The 17,864-nt window shown below is 38.5% G+C and overlaps 1 protein-coding gene across 21 annotated transcripts in view; it reads right to left on the bottom strand.

The window, feature by feature from the left end:
* DLG2 (discs large MAGUK scaffold protein 2) overlaps positions 1-17,864 on the bottom strand; it is a 984,477-nt gene that overhangs the window by 704,439 nt on the left and 262,174 nt on the right. For 4 of the 21 annotated variants that reach the window (XM_040055815.1, XM_040055829.1, XM_040055814.1 and 1 more), the window contains exon 1: positions 14,805-15,023. The exons of the other annotated variants lie outside the window; for them this stretch is intronic. Coding sequence is in view for 2 of the 4 variants with exons in the window: in XM_040055814.1 (XP_039911748.1) it covers positions 14,805-14,924 (120 nt within the window). In the remaining 2 variants the exon portion in view is untranslated. Of the gene's footprint in view, positions 1-14,804; positions 15,024-17,864 lie in introns of those variants that run through there. 21 annotated transcript variants of the gene reach the window in all.

Below are 17,864 nucleotides of genomic sequence, written 5' to 3'. Positions count from 1 at the left end.
CCTCCCTATTCCTAAGATTTGATGTTGACTTTTAATATCTTTCACATAATTTATTCATCTTATTGTATTCTAAATGCTGTGTGACTGCTGTGATCAGTGGTCAAACCAGTACGGGACAAAGTAACCAAACCTCTGTCCAATGCCTTGGAGAATGAAGGAAAAAATGTTATTCAGGTAGCTGAAATTGAACTATTAATTCTGAACTCAGTTTATTACTGTCCTCACAGAGAACATGAGAGAAGCATGGTTCCCTGAAACCCCAGCAAGAAAAGGTTCCCAATGGAGAGAAAGAGACTAATGCAGGTCTCCCTGTCTTCCTCACATTTAAGTTTCCAGAATAATTCACAATAGACGACCAAGCGTGAAAATGTGTACTAAAGCCACATGCAATGTACTGCCTTCAGACCATACTTGCTGCTATCTCACAATCTAACAGCACCTGAAAACATCTAAGAGAACAAGTGTTGCACAACAGCTTGAGCCAAATCTGACTGTCAGCAACAAGGAAATATAAAATGATTTCTCAACATCACTCAGATTGTAACTGTTTCAAGAACCACAACAAGAAGAACTGTTTTTTCCCAAGGCAAATTCTGGTTTTGCAGGTAGAAACATGTCTTTCTTTGGATGTCTTTATTTTAATGCATTTGCAGTTAGTTCTTCACAGGCATCTAATAAATATTCGATGCACCTTTGGCCTGCCTGTACTCTGAAGTAATTTACACCACCACGTACATGTAATTCACATTTTTTTGTACTCCTACTGTTAGTATATTTTTCTTGTAATCATAGAATTATTAAGGTTGGAAGAGACATCAAGTATCATAGAGTCCAAGCATTATTCCAGAAATGCCAGGTCCACCAATAAATCATGTCTCTAAGCACCATGTCCACATGTTTCCTGAACATTTCCAGGGACAGTGACTCCACCACTTCCCTGGGCGGCCTGTTCCAATGCCTGACCATGCTTTCAGTGAAGAACTTTTTCTTATTATCCAATCTAATGGTTGGGAATGTGTTTTCAACAAGTTCTGGTTATGGTAGGTAAATAAATCTTGGAAGCTCTCTGCCAGATACTTAAACAGGAGAAAGATAAACTTCGGCCAAATATATCAGGGATTATAAATTCCCTCAGAGAAATGAAGATAAGAGAGACTCTTGTCCTTTGAGTCCAAACCTTCAATTCATAAGACCTTTCTTAAGGGAGAAAATTTCAGCACTGTGTTTGTAAGGCTTTTGGTTGTTGCCTTTTTTTTTTTTTTTTTTCCCTAATTATTATTAATACGTGAAATATAAAACTGCCATGAAACATCTTACTCATTGACTTATGTCTGGCAGAGAACACAAAGAAGGAGTGTGAAATTGTAACAACAGAACAACTTATCTAATTTCTACTTTTGAACTTGTATATGTCAATTTTTCTTTTTTTTTTTTCTCCTTTTAAAGTCCTTCCAAATTCTCAGCATCCATGGTGTTTTGACATCGGATTCCACTTGTATGTCCTTTCATCAGACTTGGGAGAGTGTCTTTCAGCTTTCCTAAATGCCCCTTTAGTGGAATGTGTAGGAAAATCTTGAGACAGGCAGAAAACTTACCTTCTTCACAATGTTTAACACTGTGGCCCCTTAAATCATGCATTTCCTAAAGGAAACAGCCTCAATCTTTAAAATCTCTCATCCTGAAAGCCTTCGTGCCTCTACTCCATAGTGACCTTCACATAAACAAAAAGCTGATGAATTTCGAGAGAGGTGCAATACGTTTGTTGTTGCTCAAGGCTGATAACATTTTAGATCTAACAAGTAATTACAGAAGGAGGCAAAAGACTTCTTTTTATTTGTTTTTAATCTAAACAGGAATTGGTATAATCTGGTAAAGAAAGGAGGAGAACTAAGTAATTTTTCTTTCTCCTTGGAAGAAGGAATTAAACAGGGGAAAATAAAGTCTTCTCTGATGAACAAGAAGAGTTGAACAGTAACGTAGGTTAGCTATTTGAGGGGAGAAATTGCTGAACATAGGGAAGATTCTATGAAAAACACAGGACAATGGTTTCCAGATGATGAGGTATTTGGGTAAAAGAGATTTAGGCTGGGACTGAGTTGCAAAAGGCAAAGGGAAAGAGAAGACAGTGACACAACTCTCTGGAATGAGCATGGAGAATAGTGGTGCCTGAGACTGACTGGAAGCAAAGGATGGAGACAGAGACAGTGAGGACACTTCTATAGTGGTGGGAAATCACACTGCAATTTGTGTAGGACCAAAATCAGGCCCTATAATTTTCTGTGCTTCTCTGCTATCCTTTGCTTTCTAAATAAAATGTGCTTATATATCACTGACGTAACATTGTTCTGATATTGCACTGCCTTCAACTCACTATGCAAAGGCAAATTCTCAGAGGGTAAAGTAGTGAACTTCTGAGAGGCACAGAAAGGAAAAGAAGGTAGCAAAAATTGGAAGAAGATCTGGAAGATTTGAAACAGTAAGGCTAGCAATTTTTTTGAGTTGTGTCTCAAGGTACCCACAAAAAGGTGTGCACTGCAAGGGAAACTGACAGCATTTCAATGAGAAAATATCACTTCAGGGACCAGAGACACAAGAAGCATGTTGAAAAGTAGTGATACATAGATAAGGTTGATGCAAAGCCAGAAACCAGCATCAAATGTCAGCAGTGAAGAGATTGTAAGTGTGTGAAGAGACAGAACCATGGCAGATGCAATTTAGGCATAATAAAACTGAAATGAGTAAGATCAGAACAAACTAGGAAAACCCAGAAGTGATTCACTTCTGTTGACAGTTAGCAAGGAGAGGAGAGAGAAAAGATACTTTTGCTGGGCATTTGGGGGTAATGAGAGGGATTGAGGGGGTATTCTGTCCAGTCATTTGTAAGATCAATGACAAAGGGCTTCGTCCACTGAGGGTTAAAGAGTCTGTGTACTCATTCACTTGGAAAAAACATTACTTTCTCTTTTCTTCTCCTCCCACACATTCTTTATTGGCCGCACATTGCCTTAATCTGTGTAATACTCAGGGCTTTCCTTTTCAAGCCCCTCATGTGCAATATTATTGGGAGCAAGCTGCTCCCATTGACACATCTCACCCTACCCAGTTGCTGCAGCAGTACCTCTAGCCCTTGTTTTCCACCATTTGAATTGCTCTTCCTTTCACTCACTCTTAGTCCCTAAATTTTGGTTAGTACCTAAATCTGTGCTGGGGATTCAACTGAGTAGCAGGTGATAACAGTAAAAAACTCATCTTTTAGACAGCCATTGTTTCCTCACAAGATTTATGTGCCAAGCTTGTCAGCTGTGACTGACAAGTGCTCCACCAGCTCTGATGGCAAACCACCAAGAAAAAACAATGGAGGAGACTGAGAAGATCCTGAAGAGACTATGAATCTGCTTTGAAAAAAGTATTCTGGAACACCTTACACACTGGAGAAGACACCCAAAAGTGAATGATCACCTAGGGATAGCCACATAACTTCCCTTCCTGACTGATCATTAGAGAAAGGGTTTTGTTGTTTTTGTTTGGTTTTTTGTGGTTTGTTTTTTTTCCCCTCCATTAGAGCTGATGTATTCAAATTACTATCGATATATTAAAAAATGGGGGGGGGGGAAGCTTTTTTTTAAACTTTTTTCATCATCCTGTGTGAAACTATATCCTGAGGGGAGACAATCCATACATTCATGATTTACCAGCCTGTCAAAAAATCTTTAAAACATTTTTCTGTATTAAATATATAACTTGTCCTGAAAACTGAAGATAGCAAACACTCTCCCTTACCTTAATTCTGTTAAAAGCAATTACATAGCAACAAGCTATAGGTTACAATTAAATCCAGGCTCATGTTTAGGCTGAGAAGTATTATATTTTTGGTGTGAAAGAGAATTAAAATACTCACTTAACCATTCAAACTTTTGTGGAATTTGACCTCTTTAGAAAATCACACCATCATTTAAATCTACCTTGGAAGTTCTCAGAATCAAGTCACCTGTTTTAGTCAGATAGTTAAGAGTGATTAGGTCTCCACAGATTCCCTGGTAACCAGCTTCAAATTTTTAAAAACTTTGTAATTATCTTAAACAGTCTCTGACACTTAAATTCCTTGCTAGTTTACCATGTTACATTATAGGGACATAGCAAAGTTATTGTGGATATACCCTATAGATATTATTTTGTTAATTATTACTCAGTAAATATCCTCCTAAGATGCATTAGGGACTCTGTTAGTAACATTGACCTTTTTTGGTGAACCTCTGGCAGCAGTTCAGGTTTTTCAGGGCCACACACTTCTAGGCTCACGTTCAGTCTTCTTCTTCCTACCCAAGCATACCCCTGAGACAATCCCATTATTTTGGATCCTTTTTGAGGTTTATGATTCAGTCAACTGTTCAGCCGGAGAACTGTGTGTGCCTAGTCTCAGGTGAGCTGAACTGGTTTCTCATAGAATCATAGAATAGCTTGGATTGGAAGACTCCCTTAAGAAGCACCTGGTTCCAAACCCCCTTCCATGGGCAGGGACACCTTCCACTAGACCAGATTGCTCAAAGCCCTGTCCAAACTTTCTTGAGAACTTCCCAGAATGGGGCATCTACAGCTTCTCTGAACAACCTGTGCCAGTACCTCACTACCCTCTGAGTAAGCAATTTCTTCCTTCTTACTTTCTTCTGATCTAAATCTCTCCTGTTTTAATTTAAAGCCATTCCTCCTTGTTCTCATTTATCTAGATTTACTGTCTGATAGAGACCAAGCTCAAATGAAGACCCTGTGCCTCAACTGAAAAAACTTAATATGAGTTCTTTCTCTCTCTCTTTCCCTTGCTCTCTCTTGGCTTTTTTTTTTTTTTTTTTTTTTAAATGTCCTTGCAGCACCTGCCTACACTGTGAAAGCTGCACAGAGCTCAGAAAAGAACCAGACCTAAGCATGCAGCCCTTAATTTGTTCTCTCATAATTTTAAAGCAATTAAAATAAAATACAACAATTGAACACCATTTAAGTAATGGGCCGATCTACCAGCTGGGCAAGAGAGAAACATGCTGAAAACAGCTCAGTACAATTGCTCACTGCTTATTTTTTGTATATTAATTAAGTCATTTAGAAGCAAGAACCAAGACAAAAACAAAGGAAAACAAATTGGATGATCTCACAGTCCCACAAGCTCTTGCCTCGTCTCCAGGGCATCTTGGCTGACCCTTCACAACAGCTTGTTCCTCCTCCCTACATTTTTATGTATTCCTTCTGTTATATGCAAAAGAAAAGGAGAGAAAAAGATGCCTGACCAGCATTAAAAATCCTATCTCTCCTGCTTGGAAGGACAGGATTAATTTTACCAGATGGGAATGTCTGTAAGAGAGAGACCTACATCTCAGCTAGTCACCTAAGCTTTTTCTGGCGAATGGAGAGAAACTGGCACTTTCAGGACACAATTAATCTCATCCCCATGTAGATATTTAAACTAGGTCATATGAATCATGCCTTAGACGAGACAATTCCTCTCTACTGACACTAAAGGGAGCCTGAAATCACTAGATATAGATGTTTACATCTATATGTCTGAAGTTAAGTGAGCTGGATGCCAACTGAGCTCTTCAGATGGATTTCTTGATTTAGAGGCAAAATCCCTTATATTTATCTTTTGGGTACACATGTGGCTAGAAACAAACATGTGGCCTTTGTGTCATCGCTTTCAATAGCCCAAACACTGTAAGAGATATATGAATGCACCATGTGATTCACTACAAAAGCAGGTTTTCATAAGAAATTAATAACATCTCCAGAGCACATGGCACAGAGTGTATGAAAGAACTAATCAGCAATCCCAACACCTTCTCAGCAAGAATTCAGGTTCTTGCCTTCAAAGATCATCTAGTAAAAATGAAATAATCTTTCAAAGTCTCAACATTTCCCTTTTTTAGAATTATGCAATATGATTTACTTTCTAATAAAATCATGTTTCCTATAATGTCCAGTCAGTCAGTTCCTAGCTGATATAATAATCTAAGGATACTAGGGAGACCAAAGGGCATTGAGGACCCAGCAGCACATTTGCCGCTTCTCAGCCACTGGAGCAATACAAGAAACTATCTCTTCCATACCAGCTTTATTTCGCTCACAATTTATTCACTTTTCCATTTTAACCAAGAGATCCCTGTTTTGTGAGAAGTTCGACCCTTCAAGACTACCTGGCTTTTTCTTAGTGCTTAACTAGAGATAGATTTCTAAATAGGAATTTAAACAAGGACTAGGTTTAAAGGGATTCATTCCTAGGAATTTATATTGTGATAGTCATGGCTAATTAGCCAGGCACTTAGCATGGAGCTGCTGACATATTCTGAAGAACAGAAATACACATAACACTAAATCAATGGAAAACAGATACTATCAAGGTAAATATCATCATATCTTTTTTCAGATGGGATTATAAATTTGACTGATACTGGTAAAAATATTGTTATAATACGCTTAGGCTTCTGTAAATCATTTAACCCAACGTTTCATGGTATTTTATTAATAATAAAAAAGGCACACATCAAATAGATTAAAAAGTATCTAATTGATAGGTTTTAGCATGTAATTAGAAATGGGAGAGTTGATCACCTCTGTTTGGTGGAATCCTCAGGGACTGATCCTGGCCTTACACTTTTCAAATGCTGACCAGCCCGGGAGAAAATTCAGTCACTTACTACTGTCCAGTTTTAGCAATGACAGAAATGAGGCACTGTGGTCAATGGTACTGAAGACAGTTCACTGATACAGGTCAATGTAATTTTTGACATAGACAGCAATAAAGTCCTAACTCTGGGAATAAAGGAACTCTTCCTTACGGGCACTTTCCAGAGAGGTCTGGTGTGAAGCAGATGACAATCCTACTGGCTGTGGGGCAGGACACAAACTCCCCGTGCAGCCGTGTGGCTGAAGCAGAGCCAGCAGAGCCCTGGACATGCACATGGTAACCTCTGTGGGAGCCTGGACATTTATTACTTCTGCACAGGGCTGCAACTGCTCTGAGCCCCCACACAGCTGTGGCAGTCACGGCTCAGCATTCCTGCTGTGAGACCAGGGAGAGCGCAAAGACTGGCCACGAGACAGAAGAGAGCTCTGACAATCATGCCTTGCAGTAAGAGATGCCAGGAGCTCAGCGTATTTACTTAATCGAAGAGATGAGTAGATGATGCCTTTACTGAAGCCCTGAGCTACTAACAGGGGCACAACCCTTTGCAGTGGGCTCCTCAGTCCAGCAGATTAATGGAATAATACATTTGTAAATGTGTGAGAGGTTCTGATCACCAGAAATTATTCGACAGAAGCAGAATGGTTTTCTGAAATGTAGGGCACGTGTCAAGAGATAGATCCTTCTTCCAACAGCTCATGTTGGCTATACATGATAAACTAGATAATATACTTGATAAACTGCTCTGATAAACTAAAGTGACTGTGATTGTCCTGCCCAACTTGAAAACTTGGCCACTTGATTTTGTTTGCAAATGAAAACTGAAGTTTTGAAAACAAGTCTGAGCAGACTGAAAATCCTGTCCAAAATATCTGCAAATATGTGTGCTGTATCTAAACTATTTCTCTTCATGTGTCCTGCAACTCAGATAAAAATGCTTTTCGGAATTTTACTTATCCATTTATTCTTCTTTTTCAAAAGTTTTTATGAACCTCTGGGCTATCAAAGGCAGGAAAGTCTTTCTAGCTAATTCTATGCAGAGATTCCTGTTTGGAATTTGAGAAGTTTGCTTCTTTGGTGAGAAAAAAAAAAAAAAAAAAATTGCTTTATGGGACTCAGATTTTGGTTTACTTGTCTTTCCAGAAAAAGTCTGGAATCTTCCCAGGTATCAGGAGAATTTGTACAATTTCAAACACTTAGATCTGTCTGGAGCAGCAAAGGGAAAAATCAGCCACTTCTTCCTCCTCATCTGAGAAAACAGTGATGGTTTACCTTTAATAATAGGATTTTTTCCTATTAGATTAGGATTCTCTAATTCTGTATATATACACTTCAGACATGCTGAGACGGTTTGGTCCCATGTTTTGGGACCAATTAATTAATTAATCTGTAGCTATCACATTTTGACATGTGAACACAGGTAGAATGGAGACTGCCCACGCTGAATGTTCTCCAGAGTTAATTTATTTTGTGTGAGTCCATTAGAGAGAGAGAAAAAAGAAAAAAAAAAAAAAAAAAAAATCAGTTCTTCTTTTGAAATCTTTTGCATCTTTACTTGCAAAAGACACTTTCTGTGTCTCTGACTGTTTGTAAGGAAATGACAGAAGGAAAGGAACAGAGGCTTCCCCTTCTGAAAACAGATAGAAGCATTTCATGCCTTCACCCCATACCAAAAACATGGGACCAAAACATCTCAGAACACCCAAAATGTACATATACAGACAGAAGCAGTAGCATTAAGAGAGGAAACACCTGTGAAGGCCACCTTGGAAAACACAGCCTGCCACTCAACCACACGCTATCTTTATTCCAACTTAGTGCCAATAAATGGGACAGGGAAAACAGATGAAATTGGGAGTTTAGGAAGAAGACAGCCAGGAGAGATTTGTGAGCAGCCTTTAATTGTGGCAAGCTTCTGTCAACTCCAGCCATCACTGATTAATGGTCTCCTGCACTTCTCCCCATCCAGGTAACAGGAGCCACAGAGTTTCCCCCAAAAATAAAACAGCCCTTACTTTTGCCTGGAATCACTGCATTTTGTAGGCAGAATTGCATTCACAGTTGCTGTTTTAATTTCTATGCAATCTCATAAAAATCACACAAACACTGGCATCTTAAGCATAGGGCAACCTATCAGCAGTGATTTAATGGTAGAGGATTTAACTCTTCATCATTTTTATGTAAACATAAAATTGTCACATATAGGCATGATATTATATTCTAGTTCCTTGCACATATTTAAAACCCAATAAATTTAAATAGTTTTTCTGTCCTAGATATTTTCTTATTCTCCTCTAACAAAAAGGCCAATTGTCTATCTCTGATAGGAACAGCTCATTAGATAATCTCTAATGAGTCCATATTAAAATGGGAGACACAAAACAGAACTGAAATATTTTTCTATATATTATTATCTATCCAGAAATTTCTGAATGAAGAAGTCAGTGCCTAGCTTCTTCTACATCTTCCAACCACTATTTTTGTAACTCTACTAACTTTAGATGAGGGTCCCTTACCCCCACAGCAAAATATTCAGATTTGCTTAGCATCCATAAAGAATTCTTAGTAGCTGATTTAATTCCTTACACCATGCTTGTCATTTTAGCATCTCTGTACCTATTCACACATTTGTAATGGCCTTTAAGGGAATATAATTTTAGTCTATGGGTTAAATATAGTCCCAGTCTTATCATATCTAGAAAACCAGAGCTGCTGCTGTGTTATTAATCTGTCTAATTACCTCTTTCATTCATAACTTGTTATGGTCATGTACTGCAAATCAGCACTTGAAGCTGAGAGGACCGGTGAAGTTTATACTTAGGTATTACAAATGCTTACAAATCTTCCCAAGTTTGATTTTAAAAGTGGAGAAATCAACCTTCAAGATTCAAGCAATTTACTTCTTACTCAAGACAGAGCTGTTGTCTGAACAGTATGAGACTGGATTCAGATTTCCTGAAGAATTTCTATTAATGTCACTGGTGTGACTGCAAAAACTGGGCCATAAATGAGAAGTTTACCTTTCTATGGATCATAAGTACTGCTAGTATTGCAAGCTACCAAAAGAAAGAAATGCTGTGTTGTCTTAACTTTTAGAGACCTTTCTCTGTAGAAATTGGTCCAAGAAACCACAAACTCCTTTTTTTGCAATGAGTTATGACTTCCCTAAAATTCCATTCTTATCTAGCAAAAGGATGACAACAACACAAACAGCTCAGCTGGCTGTAGCTCTTTAGGCTAGATCCCACAGGTGTTGCACAAATCCCTTCGAAAGTTCAAGGTCTTGCTTATTTTACAGCATAGGCAAATATTTTACAAGCAGATGAAAAGATATATTACAGAAATGCAACTACATATTCACAACCTATATAGTATTACCCTTTTCCTCGTCCTCAAACCTCTCAGGGTGGAAATTCCACACCAGCTTTGTTTGCTTTCTAGTACTGAACCACATTTTGCATTGGTAGCAGAGGAACTGTACTTTGACTTGCCACTTGTAATTGTCTCTGCCATTATGAGTAAGGGAAGTCAGACTGTCAGACATAATCAGACCTAAAAAAGGGAGTAAACTCAAATAAAAGTTGCTCATGAGTCAGTTCTTAATTACATTAGGAAAAGTGAGAAACCAATCTTTCCTGCTTACTGCTTTTAAAATGCTACATCAAAGCCATTCCTGTGGCTTTTGAACTGTTCCCCACTTCATTGAGAAGTGCTAGATGATGGTGCATGATTGAACATTTAAAGGAGGAAAATGCGGAAAATATGCATAAGAGACCAAGGATCATGTTTGGAAGTCTGTGGCAGCTTCAAGTCCTTTTTCACTCCATCCCCCCTTTGCAAAGAATATCATAAGAGCACAGCAGGATATATTTTGGCTCTACAGGCCCAAGTCCGAAAGATCCAAAAGCTCTTTTCCTTTGGAAGACTAAAACAACTCTTGGTACAGGTGGCAAAAATATGGGATACATACAACTTAACAATGTTATTATATCATTAACAGAGACTGGCAGAGAGGAGGAATTACAGCAGTGTGCAAAAATGTAGACAGAATTCACAAGTTCAGTTGTCATTTGTGATGTTTTATAGCTTTGGGCATTGAAACATTTTGCTACTTTTTATTATGATTCCTCTGCCTTTGCTGTTAATCTTTAACTTAGGCTGGTATTGAAAGCTTCTAGGTTAAAATAATAATTTAGATTTTTGCAATGCATGTGGAAAAAGAGGATGAACACAGAAAGGGAAAGGTGATTAAAGGATTCCAGTTCCCAACACCTTCCACATGCCTGTGCTCCGTTCCTACCCCAACAGGTCCTCTCCATCATCTGAGAGCCTCAAAAAGTGACAACGCATAGGTCAACATTTCAGTCATAAATCACATCACGGTAACTGTTTGACACAGGCATCACCTTTTAGCTACATGGTTTTAGACAACATAGGTAGGCCACAGTTAGCAGCCATACCAAAAAAAGAAGCTCTTAGCTAACCCAGGGTTCAGGCAGGAGCTCAGTTCTGTGAGGTGCCAAGCGTACCCATTAACATGAAGACAGCCTTAAACTCCAGGTGAAGTACTCTGAACTCCTGGGAAGCCTTTGGCACTTCAAAGGGTCTGGATCTGAATTCACAACATCCTTTACATGAAGCCCTGATGACCCCAAAGCCAGCACTGACTGCCGCTTGTGGAGATGTTTCAAGGTGAGAGAGCCCAACACTCACATCTAGTCCAGTGCTAAAGTACAGATGGAAGCCTTCAGCTCTGCTACCCAAATTCCCAGAAGAACCAGCTGTGCCTCCAGTAAGACCCTCAAACTGTCAGCCAAAAATAGCAGCCCAGATTCACAGAAAAATCTGTCAGAACTACACAGAGACTTCATCAAGGCCACGGGAAGGCAAAACTACAAACTTGAAAGAAAAGCCAAACACAATCCATTAAAGTTTTTAAAGCTTAGGTCAGACTGTGGAGCCTAAATATTTGCAGTGTTAGCCATAGTTTTACAAGAAATATTGCTAATACTGAGGGATTTTAAAATACTTGCCTAAACCAAGAACAGCAAAGTTTTAATGGCAACGTCTGAAAACCTCTTGCATATGAATAAAGTATTTTCAATACACAGTGGACACAATTAAAACAACAAACACTTGACAACAGGCAACCCCCTGCCATAGTTAGCCCAAGATTTACTCATGCTGAAAATACAACAATACAACTACTGCATATAGCAGTAGTTCACTTTTTCAGGCACACTGCACATTTCCACAAGAATACTTCTGATTTTGGAGGCACCACTTAGATTTTAATTCCCTGACTTCTCTGATCAGTTTTGGTTTCTTCCACTGAGATACAAAATTGTGCATACATGAGAGAGGAAGGAATATATGGGTCCAAAATGCAGAATTTTAATAACACTGTATGTGGTAAAGAGACAATAGTAAGCAACAGTTATTTTTCTTTTTTTTTTCCCCCTTAATAATTCAAAATATAGGTCCAGAGAAACTGATAGACAAAGATATTTTGCTCATAACTTCTCAGAAAACTTTTTGCCTATTTTACCCAGTGCTCAGGCAGGAAGAATTAAACATCCACATAGGCAGGTACATGTTCAAAGTCAGTACTGTTCTTTAGTCAGCTGTAAAAGTAGGCTTTGATTAAGAAGCTATGGAGTAGACCTCTCTTTCTTTTGATAGGTCTGCACATGCCAACCAAGTTCACATGGCAGTCTCATAGAGACTGGAAATCAAGAAGTGAGAGTCCTACCTTGAACTTGAAAAATCTGCTTTCTCTAAAGCCATAACGTACAGCTGCCATCAGAAACAGATCCAATTGCTTTCCTTTTTCATTTTCCAGGCCAAGCAATTCTATTTCCTGTGCAGCCTGTACTTATAGTTTTATTCTATCATATGACTTAAAGACTAAAATATTTGAGCACCACTAGGATTTTTTCCACCCATAAAGGGGGAAAATGCAAAATGCAGAACAGATGTTTTATAATGTATTTAATTTATCTTGGCCACCCCTAGAGCTGTGGCTTATGTTAGTGCCAACCAAGCTAAAAGCAACAGAGTTCTTCATAAACACTATGTAACATATTGTACAATGACCAGGCATAGGGAGCTCCTTTCAATGAGCCTTTCCTATTCATTAAGCAAACTTCAATGTCAGAAAAAGAAAACGGGAATTACTGAAGGTGCAAGTGGTGCTGCCATACTCGAGCAGCTGCTGGGGGGACTGGCAAAGTTTGTGCTGCTTTCTTACATTACTGTCGCCGAATGCAGAGCTTGGAAAGTAGATGATCAAAGTATACATTGAAAGTGGATGAGTTTGCTGAAAGTAAAACATCTGGAGGTAACATCCTCAGAATAAGATCATGTAAACAGCAGATCCTGCATAATAAACAATTGTTTCAGAAATACTCAACAGTTGAAGAAGTTCCAATAAATTAAAACTATCTTGTCCAAACAACTGCCAGACTTGTACTGGTACAAACTTCTCACTTTTTTTTCCTGTGTCTATGAATGGAAACAAAGACGTTTCAAAAGTTAAACCCATTAGATTTCTAACAGGTCCTGAGGTACTTATTGACAAGATTTCTCATAGAAATTACAGAACAAATAATAATTGACATCTCCCCTGTATTTATTTAAACTGAGAAATCATATCTCAACAACAACCTCACTTTCACAGAAGATCTTCAGTACTGCAGGCTGAGGCAAAAAATAAGCAACAAAGAATTGTTGGTCTCAAAACATTTTTATATTGACAATTTATGGCACAGATCACAGGGAACATAAAACATAAAATTTACTAACCTGCCAAAAACATTATAGGAAAGCATAAGGAAAGGATAAAGTATGTATCTAGGAAGACAGAATGGTATTAAAGATTATAACTTGTATTTTTTTACTTGTTATCCGCAGATTTAAAGAATTCCTCCTTAGAAGTGGATCATAATTGCAAAAGTTAATTAGAAAGTAATAAAATGGGAAAGCTTATATATTTATTACAGCAAACAACAGACTTTGAGCAAAAACATAAAAGCAGGCTCTTAGAATGTGAACTTCTAATGCAAAATACTTTTTTAATCAAATGACAACAAATATTTTGACCTTACAAATAAATATGAAGTTCATTATTATCAAACCAAGTGCAAATACAGAAAACTCGCTTTAATTCAGAGTCATGCTTAAAGCAGTTTGATAGCAAAACATCCTTTGCAATTACTTCTGCAGGTAAAACTGTTCTAACTATTATTATCCATCATTTGCCAGCATTTTCCTCCCCAGACAGACATACTCATCCGAACTTGAAAAAGCCAGAACGACAGAAGTGCCCCCCCAATATGTTGGCTAAGGACCGTAATTCATTTAAATTATGCAACTGGATTCCCACAGCTGGCCCACAGCTTGGCTGAGAGCTCGATTCAATGCCAGTGAACCTGTCTGCTAATATTGTCCTACTTGCAGAGAAGGTAATATACCCAGCAACTTACATTGAAGTTCTGACTGATTAAACACAGCAAGCAAATGTTGACATTAGTGACAAATGCTGCTTAATAGTTACTGTGAAACCGGTGCAGCCAACTGGCATTTTCCTGTAGCATTTTGCAGTAATAATCCTTTCTTTGTTTCTTAGGACATTGCTTATCATTTGTTTTTATGCATTTTCGTTCAAGTTAGAAACAAATCGGCACAGAAACCAACCCAGATAACAGCAGCGAGACTCCCGGCTTTCAGACAAGTAATCAACAAGAAAGCATGCGAGCAGCATCCCTGGGAGGATGCACGGGGGACCCGACTATAGGAATTCTTATCCTGTATAAAGCTATGTAGCCTTGCACAAACAGCCTTTGGCATCTTGTCTCTGGCCTACCTGGACAGTAGCAAAACATGTTTATCAGACCATACAAGCCCAGAACCTGAACTGCAAGCAGTTAAAAACTGAAGGTCGCTAAATTGCAAAATTTAAACATGCTTCTATGCTTTAACCACACAGACAGCGATAAAACAAAGCCTCCACAACCACCTGTAATAATATGCCTGTTCAGCCAGCAATTCCAAAGTACTCAGCAACACAAGGTAGACATTTTCTGCAGCTGGTTTTACATTTACATTCCTGCCAAATTGTTGTCTCGTCCCCTCTTACCTTCACATTAGTCCGGAGTGCACAGTAACATGCAAAAAACATTGCAGTAAACAAGGAGCATATGGACCAGTATTCAGCGTCTCTGCTCTGCACAAACGGTACACACACGATCCCGAGCATGTGCTACTAAGGAGCATCCGTTCCCTCTGTCAGTTTGAAAATGCATTGATCTCTGTTTTTCTGACTACAAAAAGACATGTCTTGAAGGCACTGGGTGAAAGCTACATATCTCTTCAGCGAATATATATAGAAATACGCCCAGTAATTTCAATTAGCAGAGAATTCAGCATCTGAAACTTGGACCTCAGTTGCTTTTCCTTCCAGCATTTTAAATTCAGGGGGGAAAAAGGAGGGGGAACTCACCCGGGGGGAAAGGTGAGGAATTAAAACGTACGCAGTGAGTTACTTATATTTCCCCCTGGCTTTGATGTTTTCCTATTCAATATTTTACAAACGTTATACACAGAAAAATGAAGAAAGGTTTCTCTTCCAAGTCTCAAATTTACTGTAGATTCTGCACTGCTTCTGTTTGCTCTTGTTAAAGATGCAGCATCCCTTTTAACAAAGACAACGTCATCAATCATGACAGATTCAACATGTTCTACTTACAAATACAGTCTCTGATTAAGGACAATGGCTGGCTGGCTTATTAACGTTTCCTCAAATGCAAGTTCAGTTCCCTGTGCTAATCTATTTTTAAATAAAAAGTCCCACCTACTCCTTCCCTCTCATTTAATAAAAATGCACTGGACTAGCTCTAAATATTCTGAACTGCATTGTGCTCCCAGCTCAGGCGCTGGACATTGCTTTCAAACTGTTCTCTCGCTTGCTTCAGATTAGAAACACAAAGAAAAATTAAAATGAAAGCAGAAAAATCCTGGAAGAAGTCTGTGCCCTCACATTTGTAACTACATATTCTGAATTCAAAATGCTCCAATATATTCCAGAATGAGGGAACTCAGAACCTAGCCAGAAGGGGAAGCTTTAATTCACAAGCACAAAAATAAAATCAAACCACTTCTCTCACTCCTGTCAACCGCTGGGATGCTGCGAATTAACTGATTGTTTACTGGGCTGCAGGGACACAAAGTCAAAGACTCAACTCTGTTTACAGCACCGGAAACCATTGATATCAGTACTGAATTATGAAGTAATCTCCAGGAATAAAACCAGAAAAAAGGCTTGCCTTTTTTTTTTTTTTTTTTTTTTCCTTCCCCACTGCAGCAGATACTGTGGGAGGCAAGGAGTGAAAGAGGCTTTACTACCTCCTCTGTCGGCACAGAGCAATTTGCGTAGGATAAGCATAACTCAATAGAAATATCTGCAGTGACTTTTGGATTTCTTTAAATGTTTTATGCAAGCCCCCCTGGGAATCTTCACAAACACTGAAGTCCTAACCAAATCAGTGGGTATCTTTCTGTGTGCAATGGGGTGGACAAGCTTAAACAGAAGGGTGTGCATTTAAAGGGGAATAAGGGGGAGGGGAAAAGACAGCAAGGTTTTTTCCAATATCTTCCTAAAGACAAGCTCTCAGAAACTGTCGTCAACTCCAAGAGAACAGCTATTTTTAGCTTGTCATTGTTTGTGCCTTTTTTTAGGAACAAAAAAGGCAGTCGTATTTAAAGCTAGATATTGCTCTGTAACGTAGCCCAAGACAGCTACTTAATTTGATCCACAGCTCCATCTGTCATACAAATTAAGTAATTAGTAATCACAGCCTTTTTGGCACAAACAATGACTTCCACAACAAAAGAGATAAACCCTGGTTTTAAATCTAATTCTGCAACTTTTGTTAGTAATGAAACTGGGGTCTAGATGTCATAATTCAAAAAGCTGGAGTATCCCAAACTTCTGGTGGCTCAGGCTTTGGCTACAACAATATCCATCAAATAAGCCAACACATAGTAATGTGTTGCTCAGCCAAAGCACAGGAGAATTAATTGATACCTGTTTGTTTTGGGGTTTTTTTGGGTTTTATTTTTGTTTGCTTGTTTGTTTTTTTCACTTCAAGTGAATAGAAAGTTAAAGGAATTATTGTTTATTTTCCAGTACAGTACACTAAAATTAAAATTAAGCATCTTATTCCTTGGGAAAAAAAAAAAAAATCACAGACCTTGGAGAATTCTGTTCCACAGAAAAATGCAATTCAAAAAGAGAAGGTGAAAAGATGCGCAGTCCTGAGAAGTGAGGCAAAGTTCAGGTAAGTATGTAGCTGCATATGAAAAGCAAATTCAAGCTTGCTTTCTGCCAAAGGAATTGCACAAGGTTTCAGTCAGCAAAGTCTTTGAAACAACTTTTTTTTTCTCAATCCTAAAAAAGTTAAGGGTTTTGGGTTTAGGCAAAGAAGCCCAGCATGGGGAAAACGTCACTAAAAGAAAGCAAGGCTGCATAACAATACAATTTCCGGGCGATTATCTGGATATAAAACTTCAGACTCATTTAGGAAATCAAGAAGTAATGCAGTCACAAAGTCTTCACTCAGAAAAAAACTCCTATGACTCCTGAGCATCTAAGAGGAAAAATTATCTAGGAAATTACAGACTGATCTTTGTAATACTGCAAGGGGAGAGACCCCCATACATATGGTAGTTGCCTCTTGTAATAACTGTGGGGCATGTGAGAATTTGCCAGACAACTGAGACCTCTGTAGCAGCCAACAAGATATTACTTTGCTAGCAGACCAACCCAAAACATTTATCAGGGGCTATTTCAGGTAATCTCCACAAGCAGATTCCTGCAGGGCTTGTTCATCTCTGCCAAGACATTTCTTATCACAGCGGTCTAATTGTTAAAGAGAGCATTGTCATCAAGGACATACAGTATTTTATGATGACTTAACAGCTGCTCAAAACATCATATATGGGTTATATTTACAGTTAAAGATACAGAGTCTTCAAAGATGAATGGGGAAAAACCTCTGCCCAAGCCATCCTGACATGCCAAAAACAGCAGGACATTTGACGTGCTCAGGGCCTCTTTAAAAGGGTGACAATAGGGAAAAACCCAGAGATGAAAGAAGTTACTCCATTAAAAAAAAAAAAAGGTTAAAAATAAAACCAG

Source organism: Hirundo rustica, chromosome 2 (assembly GCF_015227805.2).
Source record: "Hirundo rustica isolate bHirRus1 chromosome 2, bHirRus1.pri.v3, whole genome shotgun sequence".
Lineage (NCBI taxonomy): Eukaryota > Metazoa > Chordata > Aves > Passeriformes > Hirundinidae > Hirundo > Hirundo rustica.
This window is presented reverse-complemented; position numbering and strand designations above follow the sequence as displayed.